Source organism: Toxorhynchites rutilus, chromosome 3 (genome assembly GCF_029784135.1).
Source record: "Toxorhynchites rutilus septentrionalis strain SRP chromosome 3, ASM2978413v1, whole genome shotgun sequence".
Taxonomy (NCBI): Eukaryota; Metazoa; Arthropoda; class Insecta; order Diptera; family Culicidae; genus Toxorhynchites; species Toxorhynchites rutilus.
This window is the reverse complement of record NC_073746.1, coordinates 133,358,663-133,379,925: the sequence shown is the minus strand read 5'-3', so window position 1 is coordinate 133,379,925 and position 21,263 is coordinate 133,358,663. Positions and strand designations below refer to the sequence as shown.

At 38.9% G+C, this 21,263-nt stretch overlaps 1 protein-coding gene across 1 annotated transcript; it reads right to left on the bottom strand.

Annotated features, from left to right (window-relative positions):
* Nucleotides 1-6,235: 6,235 nt before the first annotated feature.
* Nucleotides 6,236-8,722, bottom strand: LOC129776354 (protein adenylyltransferase Fic). The gene is made up of 3 exons (XM_055781945.1): nucleotides 7,634-8,722; nucleotides 6,979-7,566; nucleotides 6,236-6,916 (listed from the first exon to the last, which is right to left on the bottom strand). Coding segments are annotated over exons 1-3 (1,482 nt in total). The 5' UTR covers nucleotides 8,527-8,722; the 3' UTR covers nucleotides 6,236-6,915.
* Between the last annotated feature and the right edge of the window lie 12,541 nt (nucleotides 8,723-21,263).

Genomic DNA, 21,263 nt, shown 5'->3' with positions numbered 1-21,263 from the left:
CACGACGATTGGCCTACCAGTACGGAGTGTATCTTCGACAGCCACTACACCAGAACGAAATCGATCAAACCAACGCTGTGCTGTGCGAATCGTTACAGTATCGGGTCCATAAACTACACGAATTTTTTCGGCCGCCTTCGTTGCAGTTTTACGTCGCAGGTAGTAAAAACGTAAAATATGGCGAATTTCTTGCTTGGTGGACTCCATCTTTGACGCGCTATAACCTGAGACTGTAAAAGACAATCACAACACTGTCAAAACGACACTTGTAGCACAGATTGTCGTCTTTAAATAGCCGTATAGTATGACCCGATGCGATAAGTACAACACAAGATATGTTCAAGTGTTACCATATATTGACAATATACGACATTTCTATTTCCCCAACCCAACATGTCTCTTTACATAAAAATATTTACTTTTAGCGTCAAAGCCATATATACGGAGAAAAATACTGGTCTCGTGAAGAACTAAACTATAATGAATATTCGTTTGCAGATATTCTTAATCGGTGGTTAGTTTCGCCAAAAAAGCAGATGATTATGTTGAAATTAAGAGCAGATTCAGCCAGAAAGATCAACCAATCCTCGGATATGATTTCCGGGTACCGGAATGCTCTGCGGAGAAGTGAAATATGGTTATGAGAAAATTGATCGAAAACGAAGAAAATCCATCAATTGGCTAATTCATGAAAAATACAAGGAAGCATTCGAACGTGAGCTCGAGCCTCTGTGTCTTGAATCTAGGTCCGAACATGCTGATAATCCTTTCCTGTTATCTTTTCGATTCAAATCTAGTAGGAAAGTCGCTCAATGAACATCGCGAAATAGGTGCTAGTAAGTTGAGCAATATGCATCACGCAAAAGCTGTTGTTCGGTAAATAGCTTGCCTAACTGTTTCACAAAGTTCATATTAGTTCTATGAAATATTTCGCGCTAATAGAAGGATCGCAACTATATTTAAATCATCTACAAGAACGTCGATTGATAATGAATCCGCTTCTGCTGGATAGAAGCTACGAATGTAAACAAATGATGTTTGCCCAACAGATGCTCTGCATGTATGTGTAGCAAGAGCCCTATGGGAGTGAATTGAAATATCGTTGCGAAACACGCCCACGCACAGTGGTCCCTGAGAAAATTTAGGCGGCCAAAACCCAAAAAAATAAGATGCATGAACACAAAAATCCTACAGTCCCTTGTTCTTTCCCCATTCCGTGTTCGCATCATTGCTCTGGAAACGCGATAAGACACCAGTATCGCATGCTCGCCGGTGCCACTCTTTCGCGTGTGTTTTTCTAACATGTGTTTTGGTGCAGTTTTTAAACAATTTTTTTTGGCTCATTATGTTTCTTGAAGCACATTTAAGTAGGGGATATTAAAATTTCCACGCTTGTTCACGGAGAGGGGGAGGGGGTATAGACTATGTCCACGTGGACACGAAGAATAAATATTTTTTTCAAATATAATCACCGATACATTCTAAATTAAATAAAAACTGTTCCGTATTCGAGAATTTTAAAACTCCGCCCAATCTGAGTATTCCGTAATTATCAATAATATAATTGAGTTGCCTGAGAGTACTTCATATATTTTTACTAAATCATTGGACTTCTTCACTGAAATCCATATTCTGAAAAAAAAAAAAAAACTCACGTAAACTCCAATGTAACATTTTCGTCAACTCGAGAAGACCCGAACATTATCCCGCGAATTGTCTTAAAAGCTATGAATCTCTATCGCTACTTTCACCACCAGCAGTCAAGAATAACTCTGAAAAACCAATCGCAACTGTTGTTCCGTGATTTGAGAGTAAAGTTGTAGCCTCGGAGCGAAAAATGTTACATTGGTCGTTTTGACTGCTCGCATTTGCACATTGGTCTTATTACGTTGCACGACAAAAATTTGAAACTAACTACTAAACGACAATCCAAATATCAGCATTTTGTTCTAAAGACAGATTATCATTGTTATCACTCGTTGAATTGCACTGAAATGGATAACAACACTCGAAAGAAACAAAAACTCAAAACGACCGATATACGACTTCGTGTTGTTTTGACTGCTTTGTTACTTCGGACAAAGGAAAGTGGCGTCCGAAGTAACAGCCAGGTGCTTAAAATCCTAATCTATACGTTGGATATTTTTTGTATCGGCGATAAGGAGATGAAGAAGATAGATACGTGAACGATTGTTTTCGTAATGCATTCAATGATTGAAAACTAATAGCGTGCACCCATTAACTCGATTTGTTTACATTTGTTACATAGGACCTTTTCAAAAGTTACGCGAGAATTGCATGCAGTTTTACATGCAGAATTACGTGTAAAATCAATTTTTTGTATTACTTATCTCGAAAAGTTACAATTTTTCAAAGTATTGGAATTTCATCAATTCCTAGGATTTAATATTCACATTTGCGTAAGATAATCCATGCACCACTAGTCATCATAATTTCCTATGATCCTCTTATCTATGCACGTTAATAACCTTTTGTTTACATCGAGTACCGTTATCTGTTATCCATAGAAACTGCGCATCAGAGATCCAGAGTGAAGATGAATCAGCATTTGCTGTGATCAATTGTACTCCGGAGTGGGTAAAGATCTGCACTCAACAAAAAAAATCAAGGACCAGAATGCGGCATCGAAAATTTTGAGTGGGTTTTGGAACGCTGTGATTCTGTCATAAAACGATGCATTTGTCAAAGCAATAACTGGGTCTTGTATAGAACATTTCAAAACTGCCCGTCGATATGCTATGCGATCGTTATGTCATGAAATATGCATAATCCAAAAGGAAAGATAATATTTCACTCAATTTCCAGATGGAATATGTACACTTCTGAAATGAAGCTGAGAACATAAACATTGTTGTATATATGTATTATATGTGATATCAACACATTTCATTGCAAGCGTTGAAAAAATCCTGAACTAAAATTGTATTTGAGAATAATTTTAACCCTTTGAATACGGGGGAGCGCGATAGCGCTCTTCTTGTTATATGCCAAAAGTGCGGGGAGCGCAATAGCGCTCTTCTTGTTTTATGTTAATATTTTTGACTTGGCACCTCTTAACATAGGATTTCGTCTTTCGTCTTTTTTTTTTGCAGCAAATGATAATTGCGAATGAAATTGTGTAAATATAATATTCTCATTATTTTAAAATAATATATATATATATATATATATATATATATATATATATATATATATATATATATATATATATATATATGTTTTTTTTGTGTTTTTTTTTCATTAGTACAACTTTTGTGACTTAATCAGTTCTCTACGCTCTTTATTTTTTTAAATACACCCGAACTCATCCGCATTTTTGGCATATGCTCACAAAATTTGCTCCGCACTCAAACGGTTAAACTCACTTATTTTTATTCGATTGGCGTTGGCAATCACAATTAGTAAAGCTCAAGATCAATCTTTGAAGTTGTGTTGTTTATATTCAGATGCGGATTGTTCCTGGTCAACTTTACATTATGAGTTTCCGTATTGGCAAACTAGATAGCCTGCATATCTTCGCTGATTATGGAAAAACAAAAAAATCTTGTATTTCAAAATTAAATGAAACATGTGCTTTGTCATGCTTTTCTCTACCGTACAACAACAATGAGCCACAGCAAAGCTGGTACAGCAGGGTACAGCTAGTAAAATTTGAAATAAAATAAACTTAAATGGAATTCAGGCGCATTTCAGTTATTTCCTTAATTATTAAAAAAGGAAAAATGTCCACGTGGACAAAGGGGGGTAAGGGTATGAAAATGTCCACGCTTGTCCACGGAGAGGGAGGGGGGAGTCTAAAATCGTGACCTTTCTGTCCACGTGAGGACAGCCCCTTATAAAACTTGCCCGCATTGCCTCGCAAAACTTTTTTAATGAAAGTGTTCCTCAAAGTGTCTTTTATCACTCAGCACTTGAGTTTTTCACACGAAATCCCCCCTTTTAGATTTTTCTCAATATTAACCCGAAATCAGCCATTCCATGCCAAACCGTTATAGTGGTTCTCAGATTCTTGTAAAAGCGGTAGTTTTGTTCTTCATCGCAAAACATTAGACGCGTATTTTTTTATTTTTTCAGTAGGGTGACCATTTCCATTTTAGGGTTGTCCGAAAAATCAACTTTTTCGTCTTTTTACCAAAAATGACTTTTTACAAAAATTCATAACTTTTGAACCACTAATCCGATTCAGATGATCGACATATCAAATTAAAGCCAAACACCTGGTTTTTTGAAAAAATACTACACATGCAGAAAAATCGAAATCTGTTCTCGTTATTATTGATTGTATTTGTTTTTTATTGTTTTCATAGTCTCGGGACCGAGGGCGTTATATTTTTCCACATTTTCTTTGAAAAGCTGAGGATTTTTCACATAATATATGTGGGGCTACCATACAAATGAAACACAAATTTCTGCATCACTCGAGAATTAATCATGCAAACGGAACGAAAGTTGGCATGTGGAGGTTTTAGAGTGCAGTAAATGATTCTATCGTGGTTAGATACCCCTCATCCCCCTCTAAAGGGGAGCTGCCATATAAATGAAAGACGAATTTCTGCATAATTCGAAAACTAATCAAGCAAATGGAGCCGAGTTTGGCATGCAAAGGTTTCAATGATGAATAGACACTCCTTCCCACTTTCTGAGGGGGGGAGGTCCCACTGCCATACAAATGAAGCATACATTTCTACATAATTCAGAACTAATCAAGCAAACGGAACCAAATTTGGCATGTGGAGGTTTTAGAGGGCAAGAAACATTTCTAAGGTGGTTCAACACTCCTCCCACATTTCTAAGGGGGGGAAAATTTCTGCATAACTCGAGAGCTAATCACGCAAATTGAGCTATATTTGGCATGTGGAGGTTTTAGGGGACACGAAACATTTCTATGGTGGTTCGACACTCTTTTCCCCTCTCTAAAGAGAGGGGGAGGGTGCTGAACAACTCGGGAACTAATCAAACAAATGGAATCAAACTTAGCATATAGAGGTTTTAGGGATCGATAAATGTTTCTATGGTAACTTGAGAACTAATCAAACAAATTGAGCCATATTTGGCAAACTTCTGCATAACTCGAAAACTAATCAAGCAAACGGAGCCAGATTTGGGGTTTTGGGGACGAGAAATGTTTCTATGGTGGTATGACACCCCTTCCTCCTCTGGAAAGGCGAAGGGGTTCCATAAGAATAATACACATATTTCAACCAAACATGACAACTCTGAAGGAAGATGGTAAAATTCGAAAAATTCAATTCGCATGTAGAGACGAATGAACTCTCAGAGTTTAAAGTCTCTCTAATTCAATACCTTCCTTCCTTCCTTCAATTCGCATGTGTTCTACAATTGCATACAGACAAGCGTTGTTATTTGATGTTTGCGGTAACGAAATTAATCTTCGTTCGAAAGTGGAAATGGATTTTAATATGATAAAACGCACTCCTATATCGTCTTCTATCTATATAAATAAAAATGGATCGCCGAATGTGTTGATAAGAGCAATACTGGAGAGAAGAATTGTCCGATTTAGGGCTGTCTTCATTCTATCACATTTTCTGTATCAAACATTTATTCCATGTAACGGAGAAACATGTTATTAGTAAGTGGATGAAAAATCTTGCACGAGAATTGTGTCTGAAGATAATCTGATTTTATAATGTCGAGTTTTGGTAGAAGTACTGAAATTTTATAGTAAAAAATAATGTTAAAGGGTAGATTAGAAGATCAATCAATGAACAGCTCTGCGATTGGACCCATGAACTTGCGCTTAGTAAGAAAACGTGATTGTGATAACGAAAAATACATTTTGGGCGGAACGAAGTTTGCCGGGTCAGCTAGTGTTTTATAAACATGTAATTTTTGCATTATTTACCAAACGATACCCTGCGAAGCGCGGCCTGGGTCTACTTAGAGGCACACTCAAAGTTTTCGGAGTGTTCACCTGACTGTTACGGTTTTATTCATACGAATTGTGATGTTCGAAAAGTGAACACTCATTTTTTGTTTTTTGTCATACGGATGTAAGTAAAAGCTTGAGTGAATGCTTTGACAGTCTAATTCGAGTGAAGTCAAGTAAAGCATTCATTTTATTCATATGGCCTAATATTTTAAAAAAATTAACAAGAATCTTGTCACGGTCCAACAAAATATTATACTGGGTGAAGTTCATCATATGCATGGACTGACTGGAATTTTCTCATGAAACAAAAACTCCGCACTCTGAAGAAATACCTTCGCAAAAGTTTGCGTCGTGTTACAATCACAGGGTCAAATATACGTTGATTATCGGTCTACGTTTAAAGGTGATAAATAAATTTGTATGTTTTGAAATCAATTAGATAATCGCAGATAAACAAGTACACTTCAAGCGTTATCAGTAAAAATACCTTAATTATAGATAACAATGCAAAAACCGACTCGTGCAGAATGAAATTATCTTAAAACGGTATGCATATTGGTATGTTTCTGAGCTCGGCTTGTGCGCAATAAAAATATTCAACTCATTACGCGGCACTCGAATAAATTATTACAATTGTTATTAATATCAAACACTAGAATTTTATAAAATTACCTATCGTATTTACAACATATATTACACAACTATTAATAACTTCCTATAAGTAACGGTTAAAAGTTTCATTCTGGTAGACATTGCTTCCTGAAAATCGCAATCAACAACATGAACATCAATAGTAATCAAATCAACCATCACGTCGATCACATCGTGGGGATCAGATTTTTGTAACTACATATTCTATATATTCGTTGATAGATGTTTTTTTTGGTTTGTGCTTACGGTGGAGGAACTGTTTTTCAGAGCGCAATCATAATCGCTACGGGCGGAGGATTTTTACTTTGCAAAGCTATTATAGCTATCAGCAATACCGAAGGAATTAGATATCTGGAGAAAAAAAGTTTGCGATTAAACTAACATATGTGAGAGGAGTTCGGTGTGAATCTCACCAAATAACGTCTATCCGTATTGTTCCACCCGTTCCGCTACCTTCCAACACAGACTCCTGTTCGAAATTGTTGATTAACGGCACGCCATTGAGTTCCTGCGCCAACAACGGAATCGGATTGGACAATTCACTGGTAGCCCAAAGATACAGGTCCAGCGTCCGCTCCGTGCAGTCAGCGATGAATCGCACAAACGGCCGAATATCGCCCCCGTTAGCGATCTGCAGATAATCGTAGTACTTGTGACGATGCTGCTTCTGGATGATCACCGGCGGATAGCCAGCCCTCATCAACAATGTGTTCATCAGCAGCCGGGACGTCCGGCCGTTGCCATCGCTGAAGGGATGAATGTGAACCAGCTTGTAGTGAGCCATTGCGGCGTATTTCACCGGATGCATCACAAACGATTGCTCCGAATTGAGCCAACTTTCGAAACGAGCCATGAGAATCGACAGATCGCCTGGACCCGGCGGAACGTGTCCACCCACGTACACCTGAGTTCGGCGGAACTCTCCACCCTCAACCGGATCGACGTGACCGAGAACGCGTCGGTGGATTTCCAGGATATCCTTCAGTGTGATGAAATCGTTTCTGGAATATTGCAACAAAAAAAACAATAGTTGTGGATGAAATCTCTCAAAATCGACGCGATACGCACTTGTTCACCAAAGTAGCGTTGATATATTTCATCGCCGCATCCAGCCCAAGAATCTCGTTATGCTCATCGATACTCTTCCCGTCCACCGCCATTTTCGTCTCCAGAATGGACCGAGTTTGCGCCAAACTCATCGTATTGCCCTCGATTCCCACCGAATGATAGATATGCTGGATATACGCCTCCTTTTCGGCTCGTTTCAGTGCAGCATTTGAGGCATGGACCGAAGAGAGGGCGTTCCGCTTCTTATCTAAACCCTCAAACCTTTTCTGGTCCAAATGTTCGACAATTTGCGCTGTCCGCTGCCTATTCGCCAGTGCCTCCGAATGGGACGGATTCACGGTGAGCGCCTGGTAATAGAAGTGATCGGCCCGTACCACATCTTGCTGGTTGTGTTCCAAAAACTCACCGTACTTCGTCAAAACCTCCGGATGCTTCGGTGACAAAGCGAGTGCGTGTTGAAACAACCGAAGCGCTTTATCATCCTTTCCCACCTGCTTCATTTCGATTGCCACCTTTAGAGAGCTGAGCGCTTCCTGCTCATTTGTGTCGTGTTCATTTTTATTGCGCTTCACACTGTCATCGAAGCTGGCAGGAATTCTAATCGCGGAGAGATACGGTTCCAGAACTTTCACTTCGTCGGCTATCTGTAGGAAGTTACCATCCGGAAGATAGTGTGGGGCAACCCGCTGGGGAAGGATCCTATAACTCGGTACATAATTCAGCAGCGCAAACATTAGCCCAGAGCAAAACGAGCCGCTGATAAAAATGATGAAATAGTGAAAGCCACTTATTCGGTTGCGCCATTTCTTCGGCGTAATTCCTCCAGCTGATCGCGATTGTCTCCGAACACCGACCAAGTTCCCTGAAGATGAATCACCACAAACAGAGCACATTTTGTTGCTTTTGAGCTGAAATTTTATGCAAATGCCACTCGAAGCATAGTCAGTTCTTGCGAACAAATGTTTAAACAGTTTTTATGTATCACACACAAGTAAGCGCCGAAAAGAGAATGCCAGTTGGTCACAGAAATATTCATTCTTGACGTGGTGCAATTGGATTGTTTTGTTTTCTCCGAACAATGGTTTTGACGTTTATTTGTTTTTATAATTTCGACGGATTCAATGCTTTGCAATGGTATTCGCGACATAGAAGGTACGGTGTCCCCGTCTAGCGGATTTCATGAATGTATGAGGAAAAAGTACTCAAAGTAATTTGAGTGCTATTGACGTGGGACTACGTCTAACCGGAATATATAGGGGGTAAAATGAAAACCTAAACACAGAACATGCAGAAAAAAATGCAAGATTTCGAATGCTTATAACTCAAACTCTTCTTACTGGATCGGGAAGATGTTTGCATCGATCGATAGGGAATATTTCTACGCATTCATCGCAATCAATAAAATGTTATTTTTCATTAGATAAACAATTGAATAATTGTAAAATGTTAAGTGTTATCTAGGGGGTCTCCGTAGCCACATTGGTTGCGCGTTGGCTTAGTAAGCGATCGATCGTGAATTCAAAACTCAGGGCCCTCATTGACCATCTTTGTGTTGTTACAGAATAGCTACGTCCACGCAACAATCATCAGCGATGGAGATCGATCCACGGTCGAAACAAGATCGATTCATCCATACAACTGCTCTGCTCTGCAAGACACATCGGGATGCTGTTCTATAAATAACTCAACAATGATCATATCAACTGTCTCCGCTGTCCGGTGGTCTAACTGGATAATGGAAGAACAGAGAGAATACTCTTACGCCTAAATGGCTACTGTGTAAATGTACCATATGCAATGGTATAGAAGGAATACTGGCGAATGGCAACTGTGTAATGTGCTATAATTATAGATATGATAACCATGTGACATGTACACGATTAAAATTCGGCTCTGTTACAGCTAAAATACTAATGAGCCTAAAATAAATAAATGGGATAAAAAAAAAGTGTTATCTAAACGCCCTAACTGCCTCGTTTTGATTGGCCTGATTTACAGTTTCCCCAGAACAGTCATCAAAACCAAGCAGCGTTGGAGAAATCGGCATTGCAAATACATGAAAGTAGGGAGAGCTTTTGTTCCCACCGAAATGTGTTCCCTAAAAGAGATTTCAAAACTAAGGTGCTTAGGGGAAATCGATATTGCAAATACATGCAATTCAGGGGTATTTTTGTTTCGACTGAAATGTGTTTCCCTAACACAGACTTCAAATCCATGGAGCGTGTGGAAATTTCCGTTGCAAATTCATGCAGGTTTGAAATGTGTTTCACTAACAGAGACTTCAAATCCATGGAGCGTGTGGAAATTGGCAAGGTATCTGGAGATATCGGCTTTGCAAATTAATGCAAAATGCGAGCTCTTTTATACTCGACTGCCTTTGTACAGTCTAGAATATGTTTCCTTAACACGGTCTTCTAGACTTAAGAACCTGGGAAAATTGTACAGACACTAGAGGCGAATGAACACTCAAGTTTAAAGCATCTGTAAAAGTTAAAGTTGAAGTTGTTGATTCATGCAAGCCGGGGATACTTCTGCACCCGCATGTTTTGTTTTGCACTCCAAAAAGCGTTCTCCTAACACGGATTACAAAAGCAACTACGAACACAACGCTTTGGCTCGGTTATTCAAGATAACATTGAAGGATATGCCTTCATATCCTCTACTCACTGAATTTCTACGCATACAATTTGATGATTAGGCAAAATGTTGATAACCGTTCGCTGCGATAACGTCTATTGATTGAACAATATACGTTCGACGTACATGTCAAAATCGAAACTGAGTGCCTGAAGTTAATCAAATCCAGCAAATTCGCGGTTCGAGAAGTACGTACACTTGAGGGATGCAAACTTCAGAGGAAAATGTAAAATAAAATAATCGTTTGATAATTCTTCCGTTCATATATTTTGTCCTAGGAATCATACCAAACGTAAAAGGACTGTCATTGAATTGACTTGTAACGGAGAACATAATCTATCACAATGTATAAATTGACCTTACATGGCATTTATTCAGTCTTTTTACTCACACAGCAGTTAAATTGAATTCAGTTGAATTCGAAAATTGTTTCATTCAGTCAAAAACTCAATCAATACAAACAAATGATTGCCAAGCTAAGGTAGTTCACGTCAACCTTGCGGTTATATCATAGTTATAACCCACCCATTTTTGTTCTCGAATTGTTTTGTAGTTTATAAAAAAACTAATACGTAGTGATAGAGTGAAGCTTAGTAAAGCAGTTTTCGCTTTAGGAACCATTTATTCATTGCGTTGATACACAATACAGAATCGAATAAGTGTGCCTCCATTGAGATGAGCATTTTCAAAGTCAGTTGTAAATTTTCAAACATTGAATGAAAATTATTTTGAAATGTTTTACGCATGGTCAGGTTACGTAGTCCGAATCCGTATAAAATCATTACTATAAGAACTCCTCAATATTTTCACCAGAACCTTTGAAATGTGGACCTCAAAAGTTGGACGAATTGCCTTAACAATAAGGAAATTACTTTTGTTAGTGATACTGAAAAATATGATGAGTCGTTCCTGATTATAAATTAAGATATTAGCTCAGAATATCGTATCATTTCGTCAAAAACGGATGGAACCTGATGCCTCGAATAGCTTTAACGACTCATGACTGAGATTGAACCATTGATAAACAACCGTACCTGAAATCTTCATATTAACGCGTTGAATTTCCTTCCACCAAGTAAATAAAATTAACCTCGACGACCAAACGACTTCCTCCGGCAGTGAAATTAAAAATATCTGCCAGGTCCACAAATACATTACATGTTGCGTTTTCACTCAATAATGGCTCCTGAAAAAACGCGAAAAAAAATCATTACTAGACACTGTTTTCGCTCACGATTTCTTTCCACTTACGTACAAAACTCGTTACACTTTTACTTAGAATATTCATTTGATACAGATAATTTGAGTTTCATTGATAATTTTGTCCCTGAAGCTGTGTTTGTTTTCCCTCCGCAGAGAAAACGTTATTTTCTACATCAATAAAAAGATCCCAGCAAACATTAAATCGTATAATTTTGCACGTGCCAAGTCTTACAAGAAATCCGAATAAATCATAATCGCATATAATATCAATCAAAGTATATGTCGTGTATATTTGAAATCGCATAAAATGTAAAAACTCGATTTTATATACCATTATCAAATTAAGTCGCAATTCGGTATAATAAACATTAATTTTATGATGTACATTGTCGTAAAATATATTTAATCCGCATCATATGCGTATATTACGCTGATGTAGTTTGTGTGTCGTATAAGCGTATAATTTGAATCAATTCAGTACTGTAGTAAATCGTGTTGCATGCTAAAGAAAATCATATTAGATCCTAATAAAGAACATAATTCATCATATTGAAATGTCAATGAAATGGTGATGCACTCGAAAGTTTTAACCGCTGTTGAATTAAATTTCAGATAGCCGCGAGATAGCTGGTGGATGATAATCCAGACGACCGGAGTTCGAACCCACATCGGAGCAGTTTTCACCAAACATCAATCTGTGCCATTTCAAACATTCATATTCCACTCCCAACACATGTCAATCAAACAATTATTATTTCTACAAACATAAATACTCTTTTATAAAAATGGCGATTCGTGAGGCAATAATAAACATTTCACGAAAATATTTTGCGCCATTTGTTTTTTTTCTCTATGTCTGTAATAAATTGTATATGAATATGGCAAAAGTCGTATTTGGTGCTTTGACAATTCATGAATACATACATATTAGATCGCAATTTAATTTTCTCTATGTCTGTAATAAATTGTATATGAATATGGCAAAAGTCGTATTTGGTGCTTTGACAATTCATGAATACATACATATTAGATCGCAATTTAATTTCAACATAATCGCTATTATAGGCGGTCAAAGTTGCATATTCATACAAACAAATTCGGTAAGCATTTGCCATGTATGTATATGGCCTCCACTTTTGCATGCATATGCCAGTTAGGCGCATTATATGCCAACCAAATTTTAGGGCATATGATGTTATATATACGCTCGTTATGCGATTTAATGTTTGCTGGGATGTTTCTAATGTTGCTAGTGTATATATTTCAACCTAATTAGCTCTGTACAACATTATTCCTTCATTTAACGCTCACCATTATCAAAATCAATTCATTACCTTTGTGAAACAACTTGTTGAAATACTCCACTTTTTGCTTTGCGTTTTGTTTATCGTTGCTGCAAATAAACTGGCTGTCAAACACAGCTTCGATGTCCCGAATATAAGATGTTCCAGTGAAATGCGGAGATGCCAGGTTTGAAGACATGTTTCTATTTGAAGACATTTGACTTGTTGTGAAGACATTTTGTAAAAACATTTCAGTATGATAGCGTATGTGAGTTTTTGAGAGTCATTGTTCGTGTCATTGTCATTTGTTCGCTTTTTATCAGTGTCACTTGTTTGATTTTGTTTTAAGTAATCAACGAAGACTTTTGTCTCGGGGTCATTCACTCGCTTTTGACGTAGGACTACGTCTAACCGGAAGATATAGGGGGTGAAATGGAAATCTAGGCACTGAACAAGTAGGAAAAAATGCAAGATTTGGAACGCTTATAACTCGAGCATTTCTCAATAGATCGCAAAGGTTTTTGCATCAATTGATAGGAAATATATCTACGCATCTATCATAACGAATAAAATTTCATTTTTCTGGAGATAAATAATTGAATAATTGTGAAATATCAAGCATTGTCAAAATGCACTATGTGCCCATTTTTGATTGGTCCATTTTGTGCTCCTCAAATCGTACCGACCAAAACGGGCAACCAGAGCAGCAGCGAAATAGAATGAAGCACGATTGGAAAATAAAAATAAAAAATTAACGAAACATTGGTCGCAGTCTCACACATGCGTAATTCTCGAGCCAGCCAGTCAGCTTAAAAATCCCCGCTCCGCTGCCGTAACGATCATTCTCATGCAAACCGTACACCACATCGGTTCGCATCACAACATATCAACAAACCAACCCAAGCAGCCATGTCTGGACATGGTAAAGGAGGAAAAGTGAAGGGAAAGGCAAAATCCCGCTCGAACCGTGTTGATCTGGAGTTCCCCGCAAGGGTAGCTAGGCCGAGCGCGTTAGTACCAGTGCACCAGTCCACCTAGCCGGCGTTATATAGTTTCGGCCGCCGAAGTGATCGAGTTAGCTGGCAAAGCTGCTCGCGACGATAAGAAAACCCGCATTCAGAACAGAACACATCATCATCACAACAGGCAGTTGCAGCGAGTGGCGAGTGACAAACGCAATCGCAAAACGGCAGCAGGTAGCAGAAGAAAAAAGTTTGTTCTTTATACAAACTGCTTTGGTGGCAAATCCAGAACAAGGCGGCATCGAGGACGTTCGAAATGGTTTTTTTTTTTTCAAAACCACGAGTACTAATTTTTCTAAATTGGAACCATTCCATAAAACAAGGCGCTTTTCAGGGCCATTAAACCTTCCAAAAAAGAGTTTAGGAAATACAGTTCAATGCTTTCTAAAACATTATCCAAAATAATAATAAAACACAAATTGATTTTTTCATAATTTGTTTGCCAGGATATGATGAGTATGTGAATTTGGTAGTTGTTCTGAGCTTATTGATTTTCACCAATTCTTAAATTGCTTCTAGATTGAAAGTACAGTAATTTACACTTATCTCGACATTTAGCTAATTGGACGGACCTGCAATGCGACATATTTAGTTGGACATTTTTGTAAACATAGAGTTCGGGGTCCAAATTATGACCCCACATTGAAAGTCGACACTGTACCACTGTCATCGCAAATGTTCAATTACAGGTTAAAATTACCTCCAATCCGATACTGAGTGGTGGTAATGCGACGTGCCATTGAATGTAATTTACTGTAAAATATGTCACAAGCTGGATGGGAAGAAATTTTCCAACTGTGAAAGCTGTGGCGAGTGGCAAATGCAATCGCTGAACAGAAAGGTTTAGCCGAACAAGATGGGGATATCGAGTGATAACAAAACAATAAACTCTTTAGATTGAAGATAATTTTGTGATCCTGAAAAGGACCCTTTTTAGCCTGCATGTTGTAGTATCGAGAGTCGCTGAAATAACAAAATACGTCCTTACAGGTTGCTCGCTAAAACACTTCTGCCTTTATTTGTTTTATGTTCATTTCCTCTAGTTGTTACAGACACGTCAACCGTCAAGCATTATGAGTGTATATGTGTGATACGGATACGGTTCTATACAGACATCTGAACCGTCAACATTAATCATATAAATATATGCATACTATGCTACAATACTACATTACTTTTCCCTTTTCAATCTTTTTTTTTCCCCTTCTTTTTTTTTCATTCCCCTTCCCCTTCTTTTTTTTCATTTTTTTTTTTTTTTTTTTTTATATATATATTCACATATTGATTTTCTACCGTATTTAGCTATGATGAACATAATCCTGTAAATATCCTGGCTGTCGCGTCGTTCTCTTAGTTCTGGACTCAGAATGAGATACCCATTTTCTGGAATCGTTAATGTCACTATGACAAGCTTTTTCCGATGGTGATGGCGATGTTGATGATGTTAACGACGATGATGATGCTGTGCTTGTACTAGGATTGTTGCCTGAAGTTTCATTATCAGTGTTGATGCGTTGCAAGTGAGACACATGCCTACGATATTGTACCCCTGAAGTTTCTGAAACTACCACTGCTTCACCTCCGTTCCGTTTTGTCACCTTGAATATCTCAGGACCAAAGTTTGTTGTTAGTTTTTTTACATTTGTCATTTGTTTTAGCAACACCTTATCCCCTTCAATGATAGGGTTTAATCTGGCATTACGTCGCTGATCAACATATATTTTTCCCTTTTCCTTTCTCTCTTTATCTCTATCAGACACCTCCTCATCGGAATCCTTCGGTTGATAGATAGATGGTAGTTTATCTCGTATGTTGTAGCCGAAAAGCAATTCCGAAGGGGTTTTCCCAGTCGTCGAGTGTGGAGAAGATCGATACATCAGAAGATATTTATCTAATTCACATTTCCAATCTGTATTTGTTACCTGACTTATGGATAGCCTTTTCAGAATGGATCGATTTTGCCGTTCCACTTCGCCATTTTGTTGCGGCCAATATGGAGTTGTATTGATCAACCTGATATTGTTTGCTTCGCAATAATTTCGAAACTCTTCGCTAGAGAATTGTGGGCCGTTATCGGCCGTAACGGATAACGGCAGCCCGAAACGTGCGAAAATCGATGTTAAGCGCTTAATGGTGTCACTTGAATCTATTTTCTTCATTATTTCAACCTCAATGTAACGACTAAAATAGTCGACCACTACAAATAAGTAATGCCCCGTTGGAAGTGGACCAAGATAATCAATGGCCAGATGTTTCCAGGGTTCTGATGGCAGTTCTCTTCGCTTCATCGGTTCAGGTGCTGCTGGAGCTGCCACTAACACACACCCTCGGCAATTCTTTATATATTTCTCGACCTGTGCATCTAGTTTTGGCCACCAAACCTTCGCACGAAGTCGCTGCTTCATTAACGTCATACCCGGATGACCCTCATGTGCCAAATCAAGTGTTCGCTTTCGTAAACTCTGTGGCATAACTATTCGAGTTCCACGCAATAAGATTTTCCCGGCGAAACAAAGTTCTGTTTCAAACAGCTTGAAGGGAGCTGCATCTTCATTCCATATACCTTGTTGTAATGCGGTTTTGATAGATCCAATCGAGCTGTCTGCTTCAGACTCTTGCTCGACCTCGGTTATTTTTATGGCAAACGGGACAGCGTTTGAAACCACCCAGTGCACATAATGTTCCGCGTATTCATCAAAATCCTTACCCTTCACTTCGGATGTAACTGCCAGTCGTGATAATGGATCAGCTATGTTTGTTTTGCCCGGTCGGTATATAACTTTACCTTTATATGACTGCATTCGAACAACCCACCTTTCGATCCTAGCACAAGGCTTTGATCGTGGTCCAAAAATAGTTTCGAGTGGTTTATGATCTGTGATCAATTCAAATGATCTCCCATACAGATAGAAATGGAACCGCTCGACTGCCCAAACCAATGCTAAAGCTTCCTTTTCTATCTGTGCATATCGTTTTTCGACATCTGTCAAACTCCGACTCGCATACGAAATTATTCTCGGTCCTCGATCATTTATCTGGATGAGAACAGCCCCTAGACCTACAGGGCTTGCGTCAGCAATTAACTGAGTACGATCATCAACGTCAAAGTAGCCTAATGTTGTAGGGTTCGCCATGTAACTTTTCAGTTCACGGAAAGCTGTTTGATGATCACGGTTCCAAACAAACCTGTTTTGATGTTTGGTTAGTTGACGGAGAGGATCAGTTAAGGTGGCTAAATCTGGAATGAACTTTCCCACAAAATTAACTAAGCCAAGTAAACTTCGTAATTCTTCCTTGGAAACTGGTTCTCGGAAATTTCTAATTGCTTCCAGCTTATCCTTGTCGGGTCTAATTCCATTGGCAGACAGGATATGTCCCAAGAATTTCAGCTCTCTTACTCCATATATACATTTGGTATCGTTAAGCTTAACGTTCATTTCTTGCAGCTTACGACGTACCTTCTCCAAACGTATATCATGCTCCTTTTGATTGGAGCCGTATACAATTACATCGTCAATAAAGTTTACACACCCTTCGCATCCACTCAAGACTTGTTCCATAATTTTCTGGAACAGTTCTGGAGCGCAGTTGATGCCAAACATTAGGCGGGTATACCTGTATAAACCTTTGCGCGTGATAAAGGTTGTTATTTTCCTGGATCTGAGTGATATTTCCACCTAAAATAAAACTCAATATTTTAAAATTCAATCAAAGGTATTTTTATTGAACTTTTTTTTCGATTTATCACAAATTGACAGTTTCACAAGGATCCAACCACGTTAGGTAACAAAAGGAAAGTCAAAATCGGAGCAGTTAGTTCATGCGACAAGGTCAGATAAAATAAAATCTTTCTCAATATATATCCATATCCAGCAATTCGTTCAATTAACAGCACTGTCAATTTGGAATCGGGTAATCATCATTAGCCCACCTGGTGAAATGCGTTCTCAACATCAAGCCTTGAGAATATTTTCGCCTTGGCGAGATCTGGAAGAAAATCCTCAATTGTTGGCAATGGATGATTCTCTCTCTCAACTGCTTCGTTTACCCGCCGCATATCAACACATATGCGCACATCATTAGCACCTTTGGGCACAACGACCATTGGAGACACCCATTTAGAAGGTTCATTCACTTTTTCGATGACACCTTGACGCAGCAGCTCATCCAGTTTCTTGTCAACCAGCTTTTCTAATGCAACTGGGATGCGTCGATATGGCTGAATAACTGGTACGATGTCTGGCTTAACAGGAATGTCGATAACTATGTCTTTGATGGTTCCCAAAGGTCCTGCTTTGTCCTCCGTACCAATTCCATTTACCGCAATATCTATCTTCAGAATACCCATGGCCGTCGCGGTATCTCGACCAATCAAAATTTTCCCGCATCCTCTTACGACATAAAAAATAGCCGATTCGTTCCGACCATTCAAGTTTATGATAGCAGTAAATACACCGAGAACTGACAATTCCTGTCCACCATAAACTCTGAAGGTCTTGGATACTTCCCGCGATTGGTTGCTAACATTTACCTTTTTGGATTTCATTTGTTCCCAAACTGATTCACTCAGTAGGTTATATTTAGAGCCTGAATCAATTATCGCTGAAACGGCGACGCCTCCTATTTCGCATTGCACTTCACCGTCGTTTTCAGATGTCGTCATGTTGAATATATATTCCGTCTCTTTGTCAACGATTTGATTGATTGAATTTGATTCCTGATTTCTGATTCCATCACTTCCATTGTCAGCCGATTTTGGTACAACATCTCGATTGACAGTGGGTGCTATCGGTTGCTTACGTTTACGACACTTTTTTGCGAAGTGGTCACGTCCTCCACATTTATTGCATGATTTGCCTCTCGCCGGACACTTTTCATCTCTAGCCATGTGGCCAGAATATCCACAACGATGGCATTCCACACGCGTCGAATACGAGGGTTTAACATCAATTTTGTTCACCTCGCTGACAAGGGGCTTCAATGCTTCTTTAGCAAAAGATTTTTCTTGTACCGCCACTGTTTCAAAGATCTTAGCCACTCTCAAAATTTCTTGCAGATCAGCATCACCTCGTTTGAGTAAATCTCTGCGCAATACTGCTGACTGGCAACTTTCGATTATCTGATCTTTGACGTTTTCCTCCACTTTATCTCCAAAACCACATCGTTCGGCTTGAACGCGTAATCGAACTGTAAAAGAATCGATACTCTCGTCAACTCTCTGCTTCATTTGACGCAACAGGTGTCGCTCATAGGTAGTATTTTCTTTGGGAAGGAAAAAACGCATTCAATCTTGTTACAGCTTCTTCGTAGCATGACATGTTCGGTGTATAAGTATCCACATTCATTAGTGGGCCACGCATTCCACTATCCGGTAATTCTGGTAGCGTATCGAACAACTGCTGAACGTTTGGGCCTGCAAAATGTAACAGCAAATCTTTCATCCACTCTTCGTCGTCGATCCGGCTCGCTCGCACCATCGTCTCGAACGATTTCAGCCACTTACGCCACTCAATGCCAACGTCATCCGTATGGGATGCGTAATCGAATGGTTGCAAATGCATACCGAGCGATCGAATCGTTTCTGCAAATAATACATAAACAAACATTATGGTTCTGCTGTCATTTCTCTGAGCGAGTGTGAGTAAGGTCCGATTTCATAAAGTAGCAAAACTAGTGATACAAATCGGTTTTCTGCATCACACAAACAGATTAGTATATGCTTCCTCTTTTGTCGATGCCTCATTCTTCGCTCACTCATACTATAACACTCGACCGTTATTTTTCTTGTCCATCGACTAATGTTTTTTTTTTCAGTCAATAGCTTCGAGCAAAACTACAAATTTTCCGCATTTAAGTGATTTGTCCTTATCGAATTACAACTTTTACCCTGATTTTCACAGAACAGAACCAGACTTTTCATACTCCGCATTCAAGCGACTGTTCTATTTGCACAACATTTCCTGCCTGCTGATCAGCAGAATGGAGTCAGACATTTTTCTTTCCGCATTTAAGCGACTGACCCATTTCAAAACATTTCCTGCTCTTGAGCAGAATGGAGTCAGATTTCTTTTCCGCATTTAAGCGACTGATCCATTTCGACATAATCTTCACAGTTCCACAGTTCACAACCAATTTTCCTCAAAGTTTTTTTTTTTTTTTTTTTTTTGAATACCTACCCAATGAATGCGCCATTTTGTTCCTCGTCGCCAATTGTAGTATCGAGAGTCGCTGAAATAACAAAATACGTCCTTACAGGTTGCTCGCTAAAACACTTCTGCCTTTATTTGTTTTATGTTCATTTCCTCTAGTTGTTACAGACACGTCAACCGTCAAGCATTATGAGTGTATATGTGTGATACGGATACGGTTCTATACAGACATCTGAACCGTCAACATTAATCATATAAATATATGCATACTATGCTACAATACTACACATGTGAATCCAACGAGCGAACAAATCGTAATGAATGTATTTTTTTGCCATCGCTCCCTTTTAACGCTCATTCGTTCGTCTCGTTGGACTCGCCCCTCTGGCTGAGTCTACCGATTTGTCTCTATTCTGTGAGTGTGTACCGCTAGAGTATAAAACACGCGGACCCCAAAAAAATATCTTATTTTCTTTCAAACCGTAAACCCGTGTGGTTGTACGGCATCGGCATCGTGGACGTAACAAAGGAGGACAAGGAGGACGTAACAAAGGAGGGAAAGGCAAAGTCTCACTCGAACCGTGCAGGTCTACAGTTCACTGTTGGTCGCATTCACTGATTGCTCCGCAAGGGTAACTAGGCCGAACGGATTGGTGCCGGAGCACCAGTATACCTAAAAGTGATTATAGAGTTTCGGCCGTCGGAGTGCTCGAGTTGGCTTGCAAAGCTGCTCACGACAACCAGAAAACCCGCATCAAGAACAGAGCAGCTTCGGTTCGGCGCTCATCAAGGCAACAATTAGTTTCAGTGAGTGGCAAAGTGTTTCTCCGGCACGTCGCATTAAATGTAATTTACTGAACAACATGTCACAAGCTGAATGGGGAGAAATTTTCCAACTGTGAAAGCTGTGGCAAACGCAAAAGCTAAACAGGAAGGTTTAACCGAACAAGATGGGAATATCGAGTGATAACAAAAACACAACACCAAAGGTTCTTTTCAGAACCATCAACATATTCATAAAGAGTAAACAGTAAACTAATCCATTTTTCAGGTAGATAGGTAGGTAGGTATTCACGTAGGAGAAGAAAATAAAACAATATATTTAAAATATATATTTAACAAAAGCTGTCCCCTTTGTATAGTCCTACGTCACTCCGGTTATGTCCCCGACATTACCCACCCGTCTTTTTTCAAAAAAAATCAAGAAAATCCCAAAAAATATAGAATAAATTAAACAACAAAGCGACATCCACGCCAAAATCTAGAGAACTTTTAGCGGTCTGAATACATATTGTCTCTAAAAGTCATTAGTTCCTTTGCGCTCGAGAATTTGAAT